This window comes from Pongo pygmaeus, chromosome 8 (genome assembly GCF_028885625.2).
Source record: "Pongo pygmaeus isolate AG05252 chromosome 8, NHGRI_mPonPyg2-v2.0_pri, whole genome shotgun sequence".
Taxonomy (NCBI): Eukaryota; Metazoa; Chordata; class Mammalia; order Primates; family Hominidae; genus Pongo; species Pongo pygmaeus.
Window position 1 is genome coordinate 138,900,671 of NC_072381.2, and position 19,737 is coordinate 138,920,407.

At 58.2% G+C, this 19,737-nt stretch overlaps 2 protein-coding genes and 1 pseudogene across 3 annotated transcripts; 1 reads left to right on the top strand and 2 right to left on the bottom strand.

Moving 5' to 3' along the window:
- Positions 1-3,184: 3,184 nt before the first annotated feature.
- LOC129006024 (barrier-to-autointegration factor-like) lies at positions 3,185-4,328 on the bottom strand (annotated as a pseudogene).
- Positions 4,329-6,466: 2,138 nt separating this feature from the next.
- Positions 6,467-12,864, top strand: PRAP1 (proline rich acidic protein 1). 2 transcript variants are annotated; one of them, XM_054435126.2, is made up of 5 exons: positions 6,467-6,865; positions 10,639-10,705; positions 11,803-11,855; positions 12,431-12,567; positions 12,674-12,864. In XM_054435126.2, the coding sequence occupies exons 1-5, from the start codon at positions 6,858-6,860 to the stop codon at positions 12,862-12,864; spliced, it is 456 nt and encodes a 151-aa protein (XP_054291101.1). In that variant the 5' UTR covers positions 6,467-6,857. The 2 variants fall into 2 exon arrangements, with proteins under 2 accessions (XP_054291101.1, XP_054291102.1); XM_054435127.2 differs by having other exon boundaries at positions 6,723-6,865; positions 12,434-12,567.
- A 1,530-nt stretch (positions 12,865-14,394) lies between these two features.
- FUOM (fucose mutarotase) lies at positions 14,395-18,569 on the bottom strand. The gene is made up of 6 exons (XM_054435125.2): positions 18,457-18,569; positions 17,720-17,788; positions 17,479-17,549; positions 17,174-17,272; positions 16,274-16,347; positions 14,395-15,974 (listed from the first exon to the last, which is right to left on the bottom strand). Exons 1-6 carry the CDS (start codon positions 18,539-18,541, stop codon positions 15,908-15,910), a joined length of 465 nt encoding a protein of 154 aa, XP_054291100.1. The 5' UTR covers positions 18,542-18,569; the 3' UTR covers positions 14,395-15,907.
- Positions 18,570-19,737: the final 1,168 nt, after the last annotated feature.

Below are 19,737 nucleotides of genomic sequence, written 5' to 3' on the forward strand. Positions count from 1 at the left end.
AGTAGCTGGGACTACAGGCACCCGCCACCAAGCCCGGCTAAACTTTTTTTTGTATTTTTAGTAGAGACGGGTTTCACCATGTTAGCCAGGATGGTCTCGATCTCCTGACCTCGTGATCCGCCTGCCTCGGCCTCCCAAAGTGCTGAGATTACAGGCATGAGCCACCGTGCCTGGCCTGTTTTGTTTTGTTTTGTTTTGTTTTTAACAGGAGTTTTGCTCTTGTTGCCCAGGCTGGAGTGCAATGGCACGTTCTCGGCTCACCGCAACCTCTGCCTCCGGGGTTCAAGCGATTCTCCTGCCTGAGCCTCCTGAGTAGCTGAGATTATGGGCGTGTGCCATCACACCTGGCTAATTTTTGTATTTTTAGTAGAGACAGGGTTTCACCATGTTGGCCAGGCTGGTCTCAAACTCCTGACCTCAGGTGATCCGCCTGCCTTGGCCTCCCAAAGTGCTGTGATTACAGGCGTGAGCCACCATGCCCGGCCATTATTGCTGTTAACCCATGGATTCTCCAGGTTTCATCCATTCATCCATATGAACTGTCTCCAGTGTGTCAGCTGCTTATAATGTTGTGGTGAACATTCTTATTCCAATCTTGGTGGACGCGTGCTTTCATTTCTCTTGGGTAGATACTGAAGAGTGGAATTGCCAAATTTGATGGAAAGTTGACATTTAACTTTTAAAGAAAATGCTAAAATGTGTTTTTCCAAAGTGGCCGCACCATGTGACATTCCCACCAGCAGTATAAGAGGGTTCCAGTTTTTCCACATCCTCACCAACTCTTGATTTTTTTTTTTTTTTTTTTTTTTTTTTTTGAGACAGTCTCCCTCTGTCGCCAGGCTGGAGTGCAGTGGCGCGATCTTGGCTCACTGCAACCTCCACCTCCCGGGTTCAAACAATTCTCCTGCCTCAGGCACCCAAGTGGCTGGGACTATAGGCTCGTGCCACCATGCCTGGCTAATTTTTGTATTTTTGGTAAAGATGCGGTTTCACCATGTTGGCCAGGATGGTCTCAACCCACCTCGGCCTCCTAAAGTGCTGGGATGACAGGCGTGAGCCACCATGCCCAGCAACCAACTCTTGATCCTTGATTTTGTCTTTTTTATGCTAGCCATCTGTCTTAGCTGAGGCTGCCATAACAAATTGCCCGAGACTGGGCAACTTCAACAATGGAAATTCATGTTCTCACAGCAATGGTGGCTGAAGTCTGAGATGGAGCTGTCGGCAGGGTTGGAGGTGTCAGCAGGGATGGAGCTGTCGGCAGGGTTGGCTCCTCCTGAGGCTGCTCCCTTGGTTTGTGGGTGGCCACACCTCCCCATGTCCTTACATGGTCTTCCCTTTGGCGTATCTGTGTGTCCTCATCTCTCCTTAAAAGGACACCAGTCCTGTTGAATTAGGGTCCACCTTAATAACCTTGCTTTACCTTACTTACATCTTTAAAAACTCATCTCCAAATATCGTCACATTCTGAGGGGTTAGGACATCAAAGTATGAATTTAGGAGGGACACAGCCCATAACACCGTCCTATAGGAGTGTAGCTGTGGCTTGAGTCCACGTCACCCTAATGATGTCAATGTATGAATTTAGAGGGGACACATAATGCCGTCCTATGGGAATGTAGCTGTGGCTTGAGTCCACAACACGCTAATGATGTCAACGTATGAATTTAGAGGGGACACAGCCCGTAACGCCGTCCTATAGGAGTGTAGCTGTGGCTTGAGTCCACGTCGCCCTAGTGACAAGTGGTGCTGAACATCTTCTCAGGGTGGAGTCACCATTTGTAAATCATCTATAGTGAAATGTCTGTACAAATGTTTTGAATATTTTTCAGTTGGGTTGTTTGTCTTTTTATTGCTGAGTTGTAAGGGTTCTTTTTATATTCTGGGTATAAGTCCTTTTCTTTCTTTCTTTTTTTTTAGTTTTATTATTATTTTTTTGAGATGGAGTCTCGCTCTGTCAACCAGGCTGGAGTGCAGTGATGTAGTCTCATCTCATTGCAACCTCTGCCTCCCGGGTTCAAGCGATTCTCCTGCCTCAGCCTCCCTAGTAGCTGGGGCTATAGGCACCTGCCACCACACCCAGCTAATTTTTGTATTTTTAGTAGAGATGGGGTTTCACTATTTTGGCCAGGCTGGTCTCGAACTCCTGACCTCGAGTGATCCGCCCGCCTCGGCTTCCCAAAGTGCTGGAATTACAGGCGTGAGCCACTGCACCGGCCCTTTATTTTTAATTTTTAAAAAGTTTTAATTATTATGGGTACATAATAGGTATATATATCCATGGTGTACATGGATGCCACGTGTAATGATCAAACCAGGATAATTGGGGTATCCATAACCCCAAGAATGCATCATTTCTTTGTGCTAACATTCTAATTCCACTCTTTTTGTTAATTTAAATCATACAACAGGCTAGTCACAGCGGCTCACACCTGTGGTCCCAGCACTTTGGGAGGCCTGAGTGGGAGAATTGCTTGAGCCCAGGAGTTCGAGACCAGCCTGGGGACCTCGTCTCATTTTACTAAAGACTAGATGTTTTAGATAATATATTGCAAGCATTTTGAGTTCTGATATTTTCTCCCAAGAGTTGTTGTTGCTGTTTTGTTGAAATCTGTGGACTTTGTTTCCCTTGTAGCACGTGGCCTGGTATCTCTGCCCAGTTTTTTTAAGCCTATCTTCCTTGAGTCACACTGGACTGTGTGGTTGGAGGCTGTGCTCACAGACCTCAGGCTGCGGGACCCACTCTGCTGGTATCTCGAGGGTGGGCCGGGGACCACGCTCTGTGTGGATGCAGTTTTTAAGGCGCCCGGCCCTTACTTCCCACCGGGTGTCTCCCGTCTCCTGAGTGTGAATGCACAGACTTGTGTTGGGCCTGAGGGATGGAGAGGTCAGCTGGGACCGTGTGGGAACCTGAGGAGGTTTCCTATGCCTTTCTCAATCCAGACCTGATCTCCCCATTCAATTTGGGCTGGCCTGCCAATCACTGCTCATAATTTCCTTGGGGACCCCAGTTCCCTGAGCCACTGGCCTTCTGCTGCCTCCCCTGTGGAGCCACTTGGCCACTGAGGGGTGGGTGGGAGTGTAACTGCCCAACAGGCTCATTCTGCTTGCTGCCCAGAGAGAGCCGATTTATCAAGACAGAGAGAAATTGCAACAGAGAGAGTTTAATTCACGCAGAGCCGGCTGAACGGGAGGCTGGAGTTTTATTACTACTCAAATTTTAAAGGATAATTTGGTGGGTAGGGGTTGGGAAGCAGGGAGTGCTGATCGGTTGGGTTGCAGATGAAGTCACAGGGAGTCGAATCTGTCCTCTTGCGCTGAGTTGCTTCCTGAGTGGGGGCCACAAGACCAGGTGAGCCAGTTCATGGATCTGGGTGGCACCAGCTGTTCCACCAAGTTCAGAGTCCGAAGAATGTCTCGAGCACCAATCTTAGGATTTACAATAGTGATGTTTTCCCTAAGAATACTTGGGGAGGCTTAGAATCTTGTAGCCTCCAGCTGCCTGACTCCTAAACCATAATTTCTTTTTTATTTTTATTTTTCATGAAAGCCGCTGACTTTCTTGATCTAAAAAACTTTACAAGGACAGTGACTGTTCTGCCAAAAAAGGAGCCAAATAGTATCAAATGGACTGAAAGTGAGGGTAGGGGTGAGGGACAGGCCAGGAATCCATTCAGGAAAGCTGGAAGTGAGGGTGGGGCTGAGGGACGGGCCAGGAATCCATTCAGGAAAGCTGGAAGTGAGGGTGGGGCTGAGGGACGGGCCAGGAATCCATTCAGGAAAGCTGGAAGTGAGGGTGGGGCTGAGGGACGGGCCAGGAATCCATTCAGGAAAGCTGGTAACTGTCACCAGGGAACTGGCAAGTGAAAAAGGAAGGGGGAGGCATACGAGTGAGAGTCCAAAAAAGTGGAAATGGTTAGGGGAGAAAACTCCCAAAAGACCCGGAGTGCGTCAGAGGCGAGTACAACAATAGCAATCTTCTCCTTTGTAGAGGACCGGGGAGGAGTCTCGACTCGGCTGCAAACTCTGGATGAGGGCTGGGGATTGAGAGCTTCCCGGACAGCATCACAAGAAGGCATCGCACGCTCTCGAAGGCATCCAAAGTCCCGGGACTGCTTAGCGTTGGCACCACGAGTCCTTTGGCCATTGCTGGAACAGGTCTTCATCTTTCCTCAGCACCAGAAACTGGCCAAGGACAACATAGGCCTTGTCAAAGCCCCTTTCCTCCAGTTTCTTGCCCAGGACTTCACCAATCTTGGCCAGACTCCCCCCGGCTTTTCCCCGATGGGCTCTGCCCTGAAGTCTCGGTGCTTTTGGGAGGTTGGCATCTTGATCAGGCTTAATCGGCAACTTCAGTTCCCGTAACGGTTCCTTCCACCACCAGGCCGCTCCTGCCGATACCTCAAGCCACTAGAAGTTTTCTAAACCATAATTTCTAATTTTGTGGCTAATTTGTTAGTTTTGCAAAGGGAGTCTGGTCCCCAGGCAAGAAGGGGGTTTGTTCAGGAAGGGGCTGTTTTCATGTTTGTCTCAACATTAAACTATAAACTCAGATCCTCCCAAAGTTGGTGCGACCTACACCCAGGAATGAACAAGGACAGGTTGGAGGTTAGAAGCAAGGTGGAGTCGGTCAGGTCAGATTCACTATCATAGTTTTCGCAAAGGTGGTTTCAGGAGCAGCCCCAGGCAAGAAGGCCACAGGAACATCTGTTCTCACCCAAGCCCAGCGGCTTCTTCAGGTGACCGACTGACTACTCCTCAATAGCTCAGACGCTGTGGGTCACGTTGGAAATTGCTGAGTTGGCCTTTCTTGAGGGCCCTCACTCCACCCCCTTGGAAGCACCGCCTCCACTTGTGTCTGAGCATGCAGCTCCGAGAGGAACCATACCCTGCAGGCCGGCGGGCTCGGAGCCCCCAACAGTAGTTGCCCACTGGGGGTTGTTGAGGAAAAGAGTAAAACCCTGTAAAATACTTGGAGAGTGATTCTGAGCCAAATATGAGTGACGGAAGGCCCAAGATGCCATCCCAGGAGATCCTGAGAACATGTGTGGCCCGAGGGGGTTGGGGTGCAGCTGGTTTGATACATGCTTGGGACACAAGACATCACTCAGTACATGGGAGATGTATGTGGGTTTGGTCCAGAAAGGCAGCGGGTGTCCAGGTCATTGGCGGATTCAGTAGTTTTCCAATTGACAATTGGTCAAAAGAGTTAAGTTATTGTCTAAAGACCTAGAATCAATAGAAGGGAAAGTCAGGGTTAAGGTAAGGCGTTGTGGAGACCAAGTTCATGCAGATAAAATCAATAAAAGGGATTATTTCTTGTCAGACTTAAAGAGTCTGTTCTATCAGTCTTAAGGTCTCTGTTTTAATGTTAAAGCTGGTCAGTTTTGCCTGATTTCCAAAAGAAGGTGGGTACAATGAGGCCTGTCTGACCCCCACTTCCCACTATGGCCTGAACTAGTTTTCAGGTTAACGGTGGAATGCCCTGGGCCTAGGGAGGGTCCATTAGTCGGGTGGGGTCAGGTGGAGATTGGAATTGTGTTTTTGTTTTACAGGGTGTGCCAGGGACGGCTAAAGAAGGTGGTCAGGGCCGGGCGCGGTGGCTCGTGCCTGTAATTCCAGCACTTTGGGAGCCCGAGGCAGGCGGATCACTTAGGTCAGGAGTTCGAGACCAGCCTGGGCAACATGGCGAAACTCGTCTCTATTAAAAATACAAAAATTAGCTGGGCGTGGTGGTGCACTCCTGTAGTCCCAGCTACTCAGGAGGCTGAGGCAGGAGAATCACTTGAACCTGGGAGGCGGAGCTTGCAGTGAGCCGAGATCGCACCACTGCACTCCAGCCTGGGTGACAGAGTGAGACTCTGTCTCAAAAAAAATTAAAAAATAAAAAAGGCAATCAGCGCACTGGGCCCCGTGGAGCAGGCCCTGGCCACACAGCGTGCAAGACTCCCCAGGCTGGTGTGCCCAGTAAGGAAGGACCGGAGGGAGCGCCTGGCAGGGGTGGGGAAGGTGGTGGGATTGGGGGTGAGGGTTCCACAGTGGTGGAGCTGAGCTGGCCCGGAGGCGCCGCTGCAGGTGGTGGGCAGGGGCGGGTGTGACAGGCAGGTGGGGTGGGGCTGGATGAGGGATTTGTCACGCCCACCTGAGGAAGGAGGTGCTTCAGCTGAGCTGGGGACAGCCGCCCACGACAGCCTTCCAAGTTGCCTTGGCTGTGAGCGTGGTTCTGCCCTCCTTACAAGCAGGTTTTTTGTTGTTGTTTTGTTTTGTTTTTTGATGGAGTTTCTCTCTTTGTTGCCCAGGCTGGACTGCAGTGGCGCAATCTTGGCTCACTGCAACCTCTGCCTCCCAGGTTCAAGTGATTCTCCTGCTTCAGCCTCCTGAGTAGCTGGAATTACAGGAGCCCACCACCACGCCCAATGAATTTTTTTTATTTTTAGTAGAGATGGAGTTTCACTATGTTGGCCAGGCTGGTCTCAATCTCCTGACTTCAGGTGATTCACCTGCCTCAGCCTCCCAAAGTGCTGGGATTACAGGTGTGAGCCACGGCGCCCGGCCAACAAGCAGGTTTTTAAAGGCAAATTTCTTCTTCAGTCAGGTGTGGCAGGCCCTGAGGGGGCAGCTGGGTGTCCCCACTCAGATCCAGGCCCGAGTGGGCTGGGCGGCTGCAGAGCCAGTCACCTGAGCTACCCAGGGTGGGATCCCTGGCCCCGACCTCTGTCCTGACACACCCCAGGCGGCAGCAATAAAGCCCCAAGCAGCCTGGGCCTGGGCATGAGGAGCTGGGCCAGGTGCCAGATACTGGGATCAGCCACTGCAGCTCCCTGAGCACTCTCTACACAGAGACGCGGACCCCAGACATGAGGAGGTAATGCCACCATCCCTGAGCCCCAATCCCCACCCCACCCAAACCTGGAGGCCTGGCCCTTAGCCAGAGGGGGCCCAGCTCTGCTGCGCTCCAGGGGGCCTGGTTCAGGGGAGTGTGAGGGTGGGAGGGAGAAGGAGGGGCCCTCCGAGGGTCTGGGGTCTCCACCAGGCTCCACCTCCTCTGTGGCCCCGCGTGCACGAGACCGTGCCTTGCCCCTTGGTTCCCCTGGCCTGGTGGAGAATCACCCAGGGACCCCCACCCGGAACAAGGAAGGGGGAGATGCCAGGCTGAAACCAGCAGGCCTGTGACTGCCCAAAAGGAAGAGGGCTGGGGGCAGGGAGGGGCTGGGGCGCAAGAGCCAGGGGCTGCCCTGACGTGGTGTCACCCTGGGAGCTGTGATTTGGAGCTCAGGGAAGCACCCGGGCTCCCGCTGGACCCTGGAATCAGAGGCTGCCTTCCTTCTGTGGGGGTGTCCGTCTTCCCCCTCCTTGTGTGGGGGACCCCTCTCCCCCCTCCTATGGAGGTGTCCTCCTCCTCTTCTCCCTCCTCTAAGCCAGGGCCCTCCCTGCCCCCCTCTCCTGGTGTTTCTCCCTTGTAAAGAGGTGGCCTCTGGGTGGCTTGGGGACCCTTTGGTGCCCAGAGCTGTTTGCCTGGAGAGGGGACCCACAGGGATCCCACAGCCAGGCTGCTTGGCAGTCACCACCGACCACCTTTCTAGGAGCTACCGTGGCCCGAATCCCGGGCCCCAGGCTGTGTGTCATGGGGGGTGGGCTCCAGGGGTGGCCCAGGCAGCACGGCAGCAAGAGTGGGGTCCAATGCCCGGACAAGAGCCCCTGCCCAGCATCAGAACCAGCTGGGGGTCCTGAGGACAAGCAGGGCCCCCGAACCAGACCAGGCCAGGCCCCGGCCCCGGGCTGTCCGGGGCACCCCCCTGCCCTTTGACCTCCCACTGTGGCTGAGTCACCCAGAGAAGGGGCAAAGGTCCCTGTGGACCTGCAATCCAGGCCTGCAGGGCATCCCAGACACTGATTCTTCTGCCTCAGCAGGAGTAGCTGCAATTACAGGTGTGTGACACCACCCCCAGCTAAGTTTTTTTGTTTTTTTGTTTTTTTTTTTTGAGACAGAGTGTCTCGCTCTGTCACCCAGGCTGGAGTGCAATGGTGCCATCTTGGCTCACTGCAACCTCCACCTCCCAAGTAGCTGGGATTACAGGCACCTGCCACCATGCCCGGCTAATTTTTTTTTTTTTTTTTGTATTTTTAGTAGAAACAAGGTTTCACCATATTGGCCGGGCTGGTTTCGAATGCCTAACCTCAAGTGATTCGTTGCCTCAGCCTCCCAAAGTGCTGGGATTACAGGTGTGAGTCACCGCGCCCAGGCAGTTTCATATTTTTAGTAGAGACGGAGTTTTGCCATGTTGGCCAGGCTGGTCTCAAACTCCTGACCTCAGGTGATCTGCCCACCTTGGCCTCCCAAAGTGCTGGGATTATGGGTGTGAACCACCGCACCCAGCCCCAGACACCCTTGACCGTAGCCCTGCTGAGCCCTGTGCAGACCCAGAGCCCCGCCCCACCCCAAGACCACCCCACCCTGACAGACGGAAGCCTCCCCTGCAGGGCCCTGAAGAGACAAATCTGCACCACACCACACATGCATGCACACACACACTCCCAAACCCTCACACTCTACACCACACACACACCCGCAAACCCTTACGCTCCACCCCACACACAACATACATACACATCCAACACATACACACATGCACACGCACACATGCACACAGCACACACCCACCCCCAAACCCTCACACTCCACACCAGACAACATATGCATCCAACACACATGCACACACCCACAGGCATGCACACAGCACACACCCACCCCCAAACCCTCACATTCCACACAACACAAAACATACACACGTATCCAACACAAACACATGCGCATGCACACACACACACACACACATGCACAAAGCACACACCCACCCCCAAACCCTCATGCTCCACCCGACACACAACATACATATGCATCCAACACACACACGCACACACACAAACACATGCACATAGCTCACACCCACCCCCAAACCCTCACACTCCACCCCACCCACAACATACCCATCCAACACACACACACATGCACACACACGCACACATACACATGCACACACATATACGCATGCACACAGCACACACCCATCCCCAAACCCTCACATTCTACACAACACCAAACATACACACGCGTCCAACACAAACACATGCACACACACAAACACATGCACATAGCTCACACCCACCCCCAAACCCTCACACTCCACCCCACCCACAACATACCCATCCAACACACACATGCACACACACACGCATGCACACAGCACACACCCACCCCCAAACCCTCACACTCCACACAACACACAACATACACACACATCCAACACACACACATGCACACACATGAACACGCATGTGCACAGCAAACACACACCCCTAAACCCTCACACTCCATGCCACACAACATACGCATCCAACACACACACAAGCACAAGCACTCACACACATGCACACACATACACGCATGCACACAGCACACACATCCCCAAACCCTCACACTCCGCACCACACAAAACATACACATTCATCCACTACACACACACCACACACACTCCCCAAACACAGAGAAGATACATGTGTATCTACCATGCACACTAATGCACACAGCACACACACACACCCAAGCCCACACACTCCACACCACACACAGCATATGCGTCCACCACACACACTCACAAACAACACACATAACATACACACACACCCCCAAGCCCACACACTCCACACTCCACACAACATACACATCCACTACACACAAACACACATAACATACACATGCAGCACACACACACACTCAAGCCCACACACTCCACACCACACACAACGTACACACACATCCACCACACACACAAACACACATAACATACACAGCACATGCACCCCCAAACCCACACACTCCACACCATGCACAACATACACATCCACCACATACACTCAAGCACACAGTGCACACACACCCGAACACGACACCACCCACAGCATACATGCACACCCACCATGCACATGGTCCACACCCACAAAACACACGTGCACAGACAACATATGCACACCCCCACCACATACACAAACACACACGTCCCGTGTCCAAACTGACCTGACACCCTGCCTGCCTGCCTAATGGTGCTGCCATTCACCCCTGAGCCCTCCAGCCGTGGCCCCGCAGCTCTGGGACACAGCAGGTGCCCTGCCTGCAGCAGTGTGCAACCTCGGGGCTCTGTGGGTGTGGGGCTGTGGGCCCCCGCTGCTCCATACCCACCCGTACCCACACCTGTGTGCAAGTATGTTCATGTGTGTCCCCACGTGGAGGGCGGCACAAAGGCGTGGCAGAACCTCTGGAATTTCTGAGCCAACCACCAGTGCCTGCCACAGTGGGGTCTGCCCAGACTGTGGGGAGCAGAGTCTGGGGCTGGGGCTGTGGGCTCTGGCCTGAGGGGGGCTGGAGGCAGGTGGGCCTGGGGCTTCTCCCCGCTCTGTGCCTGCATGTCTTGGCCCACGTGAGCAGAGTCCAGTAAAACTACCTGCGATCCCAAAGGAGGAACCCAGCCCGGGCCTCCCAGCTGCCCATCGGGGTGCTGCCTGGTGTTCAGGGGAGGCAGGACTGATGGCCGGGGTTGGCCCCTTCCCCTACCTCACACTTCCCTCTCTGGCCCCCCTCAGGCTCCTCATGGTCACCAGCCTGGTGGCTGTGCTGCTGTGGGAGGCAGGTGCGGCCCCAGCACCCAAGGTAGGTGTGAGATCCTCCCATCTGGCCAGCAACTCCAGTTGTCACCTTCTGCCCCTACAGCAGGGGATGTGGACAAAGGGCCCCTCTTCTGGCTTCAAATCCCAAGCTGGCCTAGGAAAGAGGCATGGGTACGCTCAGGACTCTTGATGCCTGTGCAGGCATGAGGAGGGGGCAGACTTCCCTTCACTGGGGTCAGATGGACAGGCCTCAAGACACCCAGGTGGTCCGAGGTGGAGAAGATGGGGCCAGATGACACCCACGTGGTCCCAGGTGGAGAAGATGGGGCCAGATGACACCCACGTGGTCCCAGGTGGAGGAGGTGGGTCCAGATGAACCCACGTGACCTAGGCGGGTTGGATGATACCCGGATGATACCCCTTGATACTCACCTAGGCCTTGAAGGCCAGGTGTGCTAGTATCTCAGCTGCACCGTCTGTGCCGACAGTGGTGTCCTCAGCCGGGACTATGCCTGGGGACGTGGCCTGTTCCCTGGCCCATGTCAAGGCCACACAGTCTTGCACACCTGGGATGGATCAGAGGAAGGAGGCCCACGCCTTCCTTGACCGGAGAGGCAGGAGCATGGGTACAGCCCCCAACGGTGCTGGTCCTCCCCTGGGGCCACCTGCTTTGCTCTCCTGTCTGTCCTTTGCCCTACTGAGGATGGCTGGGCTCAGAGCAGCTGACAACTAAGGTTAGCTGGGCTCAGAGTGGCTGACCGCCTTCTCTGGGCACCAGCCAGGAAGGGGTGGTGCAGACACAGCCCCAACCAGTCACCGCGGAAACCAGCCAGTGCGCTGACGGCCGGAGTGGGGAGTGCTAGGTCAGGGATATGGTGCCAGGTTACATCCCAGTCCTGTGCCGCCCCAGACCCGGCCAGAATTCCAGGCCAGCTGGTCATCTGGGCACAGGCTGGCAGCCTGTCTCCTGGCTTGCGATCCCGACACCCGAGAGCGGCTCACCCACTAGAGATGCTGGAGCTGCGCTGAGCTGGCCCTGCCCCCACTCCCTGCAGCCCCAGGTGGGCCTCGGAGCAACCTCTCCCCAGGTGTCCACCCGCATGGACTGTGGCCGAGCCCACACCTGTGATTCTCCCCCAGGTCCCTATCAAGATGCAAGTCAAACACCGGCTCTCAGAGCAGGACACAGAGAAGTAAGTTCCCCCAACCCCACCTCCCCACCACCCCCATTCCCTGAAGCTACAGGCCGTTCTGCTGGGCCCTTCCTGAACCTGGAGGGCACGGGGCGGATGCAGAGGGGAGCCCTGTCCAGCAGCTTTCGGAAGGAGGCGGCACTCCAGCCTCATGGGGATCTGTCGACAGTGCCCCGTGCAGGGAGAAGAGAGCACAGCCTGAGGGCTTGGGGCTCCAGCGCGTCCCCCTACTCAGCCTCCCCACAGCCTCCAGGGCAGCTTGTGCTCCACAGCTGGTGGCTGCAGCTGGGGTGGCTCAGTCTTGGATCCTGAGGTTTCCCCACATCCTTGCCCTTGGGACGCTGCTCAACCAAGGCTCTGACCACTGCCCCCCACGCAGCAGCCCAGGGACATGGTGTGGAAGCCTGGCTGGGAGCACTGGGGGCCACTCATCACTGTGGCTCTTGAGAGAGAAGCTTGTCCTGGGGCTGCTGGTGGTGGGGGCTGGAGTGGCTGCCCTGGGATGGTGGGCACCCTCCTGCGGGGGTTCTGTCCACCTCCCCCACCTGCATGTGGACCTGACCAAACTGTGCCAGCAGGGCCTGGGGCGCCCGTGTGGTGGAGCCTCCGGAGAAGGACGCCCAGCTGGTGGTGCTGTTCCCCGTCCAGAAGCCGAAACTCTTGACCACTGAGAAGAAGCCACCAGTTCAGGGCAGGAGTCCCATCCTTCCAGGTGGGCACAAGGTCACAGCAGCACAGTCCGCTCGTGGGGTTGACTTGGACAGACCAAGGGTCTCGGGAGAGAAACTGAGGCTATACCTTCATCTGCTTGTCCCTAGGCACCAAGGCCTGGGTGAAGACCGAGGACACCCTGGGCCGTGTCCTGAGTCCTGAGCCCGACCATGACAGCCTGCACCACCCTCCGCCTGAGGACCAGGGCGAGGAGAAGCCCCGGTTGTGGGTGATGCCAAATCGCCAGGTGCTGCTGGGACCGGAGGAAGACCAAGACCACATCTACCACCCCCAGTAGGGCTCCAGGGGCCATCACTGCCCCCACCCTGTCCCAAGGCCCAGGCTGTTGGGACTGGGACCCTCCCCACCCTGCCCTAGCTAGACAAATAAACCCCAGCAGGCCAGGCTCGGTGGCTCACGTCTGTAATCCCAGCACTTTTGGAGGCCGAGGCAGGTGGATCACCTGAAATCAGGAGTTCCAGACCAGCCTGGGCAACATGGTGAAACCCCGTCTCTACTAAGAATACAAAAATTAGCCGGGTTTGGTGCCAGGTGCCTGTAATCCCAGCTACTTGGGAGGCTGAGGCAGGAGAATCGCTTGAGTCTGGGAGGTGGAGGTTGCATTGAGCTGAGATTGCGCCATTGCACTCCAGGCTGGGTGACAGAGCAAGACTCCGTCTCAATCAATCAATAAACCCCTGCAAACAGGTGGGAGGCCACATGCCCTGGAAGACTGGTGACCGGGGCCCAGCCTGCCCTGCCTAGGAGAATCAAGGGCTGCACAAGGCCCAGGTGACCCTTGGCTCCCAGAAGGTTGCCCTACCCCCAGGCCCTCCTCCTTGTATACCGGGATGGTGAGGGGTGTGGCAGCAGTTAGGGGATGGGACCAGAGGGCACCCTGGGCTCCCTACAGCAGGGGCCTGAGACAGGGCCAGGGAGGAGGGAGGCCGAGTGCCTGGGGCTCAGGGCCCAGCTGGACGGATGTGCGTGTGCTCAGGTGGAAAGTGCACAGGTCTCAGGTGAGCGGGGGTAGACCCAGGCCCAGGACATGGCCTTTCTGCCGTCCTGACGTTCTGTGCAGCTCCCACTCTGGGTGCCCATTGCTGCAGCGCAGATCCAGGCTGCTAGAGTCACTCACACACCGCACGTGTCCTGGGCACATGCAAATGTGGGTGGGGTTCCTGTGTGGCAGTCTCATCCCTATGGTGAGAGAGAAGCACCTGGTGCCAAGCCTGGGGCTGAGCCACACACATTTGCCAGCTCCAGCAGCTAAGACAGAATGGAGCAAGGGAGAGAGACCACCCATCCCTCCATCCTGCCGTGTTCAGCCCTTCTGTGGCCACTCAGGGGACCGAGGGTTTGCCCAGGTGTGGAAGAGCTCCCTGCACCGCCGGCAAGTCTCTGCTCTCCCAGGACACCAACGGCTGAGAGTAACTGCCCGAGGGTGCCCATGGCGTCACACAATGTAAGAGCTGCTACCCTAGCTTACGGATGAGCTGGAGAGGCCAGTGACCTTCGAGGTTCTGTCCTAAAAAGGCCAGAGCTGGGCTCCCAGTTTCCCCCTTGGCAGTCTCCCCTGGAGAGGCCAGTGACCTTTGAGGTTCTGTCCTAAAAGGGCCAGAGATGGGCTGTCAGTTTCCCCCTTGGCAGCCTCCCCTGTCATCCTGATAAGAACATGGGGTGGGAGGGCATTGAGGGATCAACACGCTCAGGGCTGAGATTTGGGCAACTCCTTCCCCACTCCCTGGGCCCCAGGCAGGTAGAAGACCCTGGATCTCTGGGGTTGCAGGAGGGTCTGGCCTAGGCAGCCCAAGCTGGTGTTTGTGGCTTTTTTTTTTTTTTTAAAGCTATCTTGATTTTATTTTGTTTTGCCCATTACTTTGTTTTTTCTCATGATTTTACTTACTTTGCTCATATATGGCTTCATTTATATAAAATGCTAGAGGGGGCACACTAACCCCAGAGGCTCATCTGTGGGGCTGAGCCTGGGGATGGGCGAGGGTTGTGTGCAATCAGCTCGTACACTGCCGATGTCAGGCCACAACGTGGCCATCGGGTCTAGAGACGAGCAGTGATTGGCCAGGCAAGTGCGAGGCCCCTGGGGCCAAGGCTGACCACTAGTGAGCACAGAGAAGGCCTTGGCTGCCATCTGGGAGCAGCAGGCGGACAGGACCCCAAAGTCTGCACCAAGCCCAGACAGGGTCCCTTCCCCAGACTTGGAGCCAGATCTCAGCCGGGGTGGGCTTGCCTGTGCCCCCAAGGTTCTCCTGTGGTCCGGAGCGTGGGTCTGGGACCCTGGGACTTGCCCCCTGGGGACACCAGCCCCAGGCCCTGGGGAACCCCTGTCATCCCCACTCCTGCCCTTGGTCCCTCAAACTCCAGCCCTGCCCCATCTTCTTCCTGTACCTGTGTCACTGCAGCAAGTTCTGGGGAGCAGGGGGAGGGTCCTGGGGAGAGGCCCAGGGTCTGGACAGTGGCTGGTGGTTATTCTTCCCCATCCTTGGGGACCAGTCCAAGCATCCCAGGGCAAGCCTCCCAGGCACCCCCTTTCAGGAACTCCCTGCATCCCACCTCTGCCTGGCACTGGGCTCCAAATGACCTCGTGTCCTTTACCTCCCCTGCCTGCCAGGGCAAGAGAGGCTTTCAGTGGGAGGCCACCTACTGCCACAGGCACAAGGCATGGCCCACACCCAGGCCTCTCCAGCCGGCACCTCCCTCAACACAGCTCCCGCAGTTCCTCCCGAAGCGTCCAGGCTAGCCCCTGCCACCTGCCCTCCTGCTGGGTGGAAGGAATGGACCCCGGTGAAGAACCCCCTTTGTGTCCACAGCCCGGGGGCTATGGCAGAAGTCCCCACCCCTCTCAAGGCCTCCAGGACAGCCACTGCTCCCACTCCAGCCCTTGGTGTCCCCAGGGCCCCAGGCCTGATTTCCCACTCAAGGTTTCGTCAAGGGTACGTGTGGGCCGCTCTGGAGCCAGCAGCCTCCCTTGAGCTCAGCACCAAACAAGGCTGAGTGAGAACAGAGCTGGGATTGGAACCTTGAGACTGAACGTTGATTGGCGACTACGTTTTTCCATCATTTTCACAAATCAGGGACATTCATCCCAATTGGTAGGGCCCACCCCAAGACTGCCGGCCCCCTAGAGCCCTGGCCAGGGCCCACCCCAAGACTGCCGGCCCCCTAGAGCCCTGGCCAGGGCCCACCCCAAGACTGCCGGCCCCCTAGAGCCCTGGCCAGGGCCCAGGTCTGGGAGCTGTCACTGGGAGGCCTGTTGTGAGTGGTGGTACTGGAGCTCAGGGTGCCCCCAATTCCTCTTCCGGCCCAGGTGGTCTTCACCAGGCCTACAGCAGGGGGTTGAGGGCAAGCACCCCCTTCTTGAGGATGAGGTTTCCGTAGAGGGCCGTCTCCCTGCAGAGGAGCCAAGCCCAGCACTGAGCTGGGCTGCAGGGCCAGGGTGCCCAGACCCTGCTCCAGCATCTGAGGGACAGAGCAGACCCCGTCCACCTTCACCCACTTGATGCTCAGGCAAATGGGGGCCCTGCCCCCCTGAAATTCCTCCCTGTCTCTCCACTCTGTGGGACGTCTAGCCTCAGCCAGGCAGAAGCTGAGGAGAGGGTAGGGGCAGCTTCTGAGGTCCCGGTGGGGATGGGGGCAGCTCCTGAGGCCCCGGTGGGGATGGGGGCAGGTCTGAGCCAGCTGGAACTCACCCCGTTGCCACAACAGCAAAAGCCTTCTTAGCCCGCTCATAAAACTCAAACCTCTCTATCTTTGCCAGGGCTCTCTGGAAGACAAAATGGCAGGGTTGGAGGGAACCCTGCCCAGAAACCCTCATGGGCCAGCCCTGGACTCCCCAGGGCCCTAAGCAGGGAAGGCACCAGGAAGTGGGGTTCCATTTCTTGGGCTCTCCCCCTGCAAGGGCCCCACGGTCACTCAGCCTCTGGCTCCCAAGGCCTAGGACAGAGAGTCCCAGGACATGGTGGACGAGGAACCTGCCATGCTTGGGTCTCTGCCTGGCCTGGGGCCACCCAGACAGCTCAGTAGACTGTCGAGCCCCTGCCAGCTGTCCTGGGGGGGTCCCCTACCCAGGACGAGAGCCCCTGGCCTCCCCTTATGGAGGCCCTGCTCAAGACCTGCCAGTGGGTTGCCCAGGAAAATGGGCCTGTCCCCTTGCAGGGCAAGGTGTGGAGGGGGCTGAGTGAGACACAGCACCCAGCTAAGCCTCTGACCAACCATAGCCAGGATGGGGCGAGAGACCTGGGACCAGGGGGCACCCTTGCAGGGGAGATTGAGGTATGGAGGCCAGGCATCCTGAGTCCCCAGGCTCCACTCACAGGCTGTGGTGGGTGACGACCTCCCTGGCAGGTCAGGATCCTGGGCGGGGCAGGGCAGGTGGAAAGCTCGGGGGCAGAGGAGGAGGGGCCACACTGCCCAGGTGCACCTCTTCCACCCGGCTGGTGAGGGAGTGCCAGTGGTCTGGGGTTCTCAGGGTGATGGGTGGGAGACTGCTTGAGGACAGAGCTTGGGACCCTCTGTCTTTGGCTCCTCCTGAGCCTCCAGGAGACAGAGGGTCCCTGGCCCTTTCCCCACAATTGGGGCTGCAGGCTTACCGTGCAGCCGGCCCCACGTAGGATGGACTCGTACTCCGTCCACACCGGGGTCTGCAGGCCCCTCTCCTTGTCGCTGGGCACCAGCTCCATGACTGCAGCCTAGAGAGAGGGGTCAGTTCTGGGGCCCTGGGCACTGCCAGCCTTCCTGGTCAGGTGACCATTCCGGACTCCCCTGGTGAGGGTCAGGGCCCCTTTGGGGACACATGGCTTCCCCCCCCACTCCAAGGCAGGTGGGCCCTATGAAGCCTGCAAAAGGGGAAACCGAGGCACGGAGCAGCAGGGTGCAGGGGCGACTCAGTCCTCACCGGATTCTCCACATAGGTGTCCAGGGGCAGCAGTTTCAGCACCGCCTCCAGGAGCTGCGGAATGCCCAGGCCTGGAGGGCAGAGGAGGCCGGTACTCAGTCTCCAGCCCGCCCGCCTGCCTGTCTGCACCCTTCACACTGCAAGCATGGACTTGGGGCCACGACAGGCCACAGAGGAGCCTCAGAGCCAGGAGCACTGCTCACCCACCCGCCCTGCCCCGGGGGACCTGGGGCTCGCTCACCGTCTGCACGGATCTCCATGGGCCCACACTGGCAGATGGAGGAGGCCGGGAAGTTCAAGTCCGCAAGAACTAAAGAGCCGGGAGGACAGCCCGTGGTCAGCACCTATCCTTGCCCTCGGGGTCGGCGCCGCCCACCCTCCCACCCAGTCATGGCGGCAGATCATGGGTCACAAGGGGTCTCAGGTCAGCCGGTTGGGCGCTCCCACCGCCGACCGGCCGCAGTCAGATCTGCAGGGCTGGAAGCCAGGCGGGGAAGTTGGGAGGGCAAGGTCCCTGTCTGGGAGGCGGAGAGGCGTCAACAGCTGCCCGCGAGGCTGTCGGGTGCTGACCAGGCCAGGGGGCCGACCCGGACCCAGCCGCCTCCCCAGGGGCCAGAGGACGCGCGGCTGCCCGCGATGCCCGGACCAAGCCCCCGGCCACCCAACCCCTGCCCCGGGACCCCAGGCCCCAGGAGAAGAAAAAGCGCCGAACTCTCGGGGTCAGCCCAGACGCGAGGGCTCTCGGGCCGTCTGGGGAGGGACTCCGGGAGAAGCTCGGGCCGGCCACGCCCAGAGCCCCACGAGGTCTCAGTTCCCTAAAGAATGAGGGGGAGGGGGCTTCCTCCCCGGAAGCCAGGGAGGCCCGAGCAACGCCCCCACCCCAGGACCCGGCCCTTCCCGGCCCGGGGGTCCCCGCGCAAGCCTCGCCCTCCTGCCTGCCCCGGGGTGCTCCCCGAGGCCCCGGCCCGCTGCGCTCACCGATCTCGTCCCCGTGCCCCATCCGCGCCAGCGCGTAGAGCAGCTCGGGGGACAGCAGTGCGGGGACACCCTTCAGCGCCACCATGGCCCGGCAGACGGGGCAGGCGGGGCCTGGGGGCGGGGCTTGGGGGCCGGGGTGGGGCCTTACGGGGAGGGCGGGGCTTAGGGGCCGAGGCGGGGCTTTACGGGGGGCGGGGCTTTAGGGTCCCGGGCTTGGGGCTTGGGGACCGGCAGGGCCTAGGGTTCAGCGGGCTGGGGTCCGCTTGCGGCTCAAGGAAGGACAGGGAGCCCCAGGAACTGGGGACGCGCGGGCTGAGTCGTGCGTGAGGGCAACACCCAGCCAGCCCACGGACCCCTCGCCAGGTCCGAGACTCGGGTGCCCTTGCGTTGTGGCCGGGGGCTCCCCAGTGTCCCTACCCTAGCCTCACACCCCGAGCTCCCTCAGGCCTAAGGGGTTCAACCGCCGCGGCCTCCCCTCATGAGGGTCTCTGCCCTCTGACCACGTCGTGCTGCCCTTAGGCCTGGCAGAATGCCCTGAGTGCACCGGGTCCCTGGGATCACCATGGTGGGTAGCTGGACCCAGGCCTTCAGCCCACGCTCCTGAGGGGCCGGGAGCAAGGGACACGGGAGCCGGGACTTCGGACCCCCTGGGGGGGGGGGGTGTCCAGGAGGGCAGCCAGGCCCAGGTTCCAGGCTCAGCTGCGAAGTGCCAGGACACCTAAGGATCCTCCGTCATCCCCCGGTGTCAGCGGCCTGCAACCCCCTGCCCAGGATGGCGGCGTCCTGACCTTTGGCTGGGCTCAGGCTGGCCAGGCCCTCCTTCTGCGGAGCCACCTTCTTCTACATGATTCCCAGCGGGACACCAGCTGTGGGGCCAGCACTGCGGCCCTGGCCCTAAGCCTTGAGGTGACACAAATGCTCCGAGGCCTGGTGGCTCCTAAAAAGTTCTGAAAATCAATCTGTATGTGAAAAATGACAAAGCCGTGTCAGAAAACCCGGAGGAAACAGACATCTCCATGTTGAACTGCTTGGCCCTAGGAGCCCGTCCCCATGGGAAGTAGCCTGGGCTGTGTCGGAAAAGCCTGGTGGGGCCACCCAGGAAAAGCCTGGTGGGGCCACCCAGACTGACACCCAGCAGCACCTGAACAGCTGGCCCTGGGCTGGCCACTCGGGCAGAGAGAAGACCGGGGCTGCCCAGGGCCTGCCAATGAGGGGTGGCTTTGCACTGAGGCCACCGGATTTTGGAGCTGTACCTGGGCAGTTTCTACTCCAACCTGTAAG

What these genes read in the sequence shown, in the direction of transcription:
- PRAP1 (XM_054435126.2), top strand. An exon ending in TCAGAGCAGGACACAGAGAA is followed by an intron (nt 11,856 to 12,430) that starts GTAAGTTCCCCC and finishes AAACTGTGCCAG; the next exon opens with CAGGGCCTGGGGCGCCCGTG. An exon ending in CAGGAGTCCCATCCTTCCAG is followed by an intron (nt 12,568 to 12,673) that starts GTGGGCACAAGG and finishes GCTTGTCCCTAG; the next exon opens with GCACCAAGGCCTGGGTGAAG.
- FUOM (XM_054435125.2), bottom strand. Translation starts at nt 18,541, where the DNA reads ATGGTGGCGCTGAAGGGTGTCCCCGCACTGCTGTCCCCCGAGCTGCTC. An exon ending in TACGTGGGGCCGGCTGCACG is followed by an intron (nt 16,348 to 17,173) that starts GTAAGCCTGCAG and finishes TTTGTCTTCCAG; the next exon opens with AGAGCCCTGGCAAAGATAGA. An exon ending in TTTGCTGTTGTGGCAACGGG is followed by an intron (nt 15,975 to 16,273) that starts GTGAGTTCCAGC and finishes GCTCCTCTGCAG; the next exon opens with GGAGACGGCCCTCTACGGAA.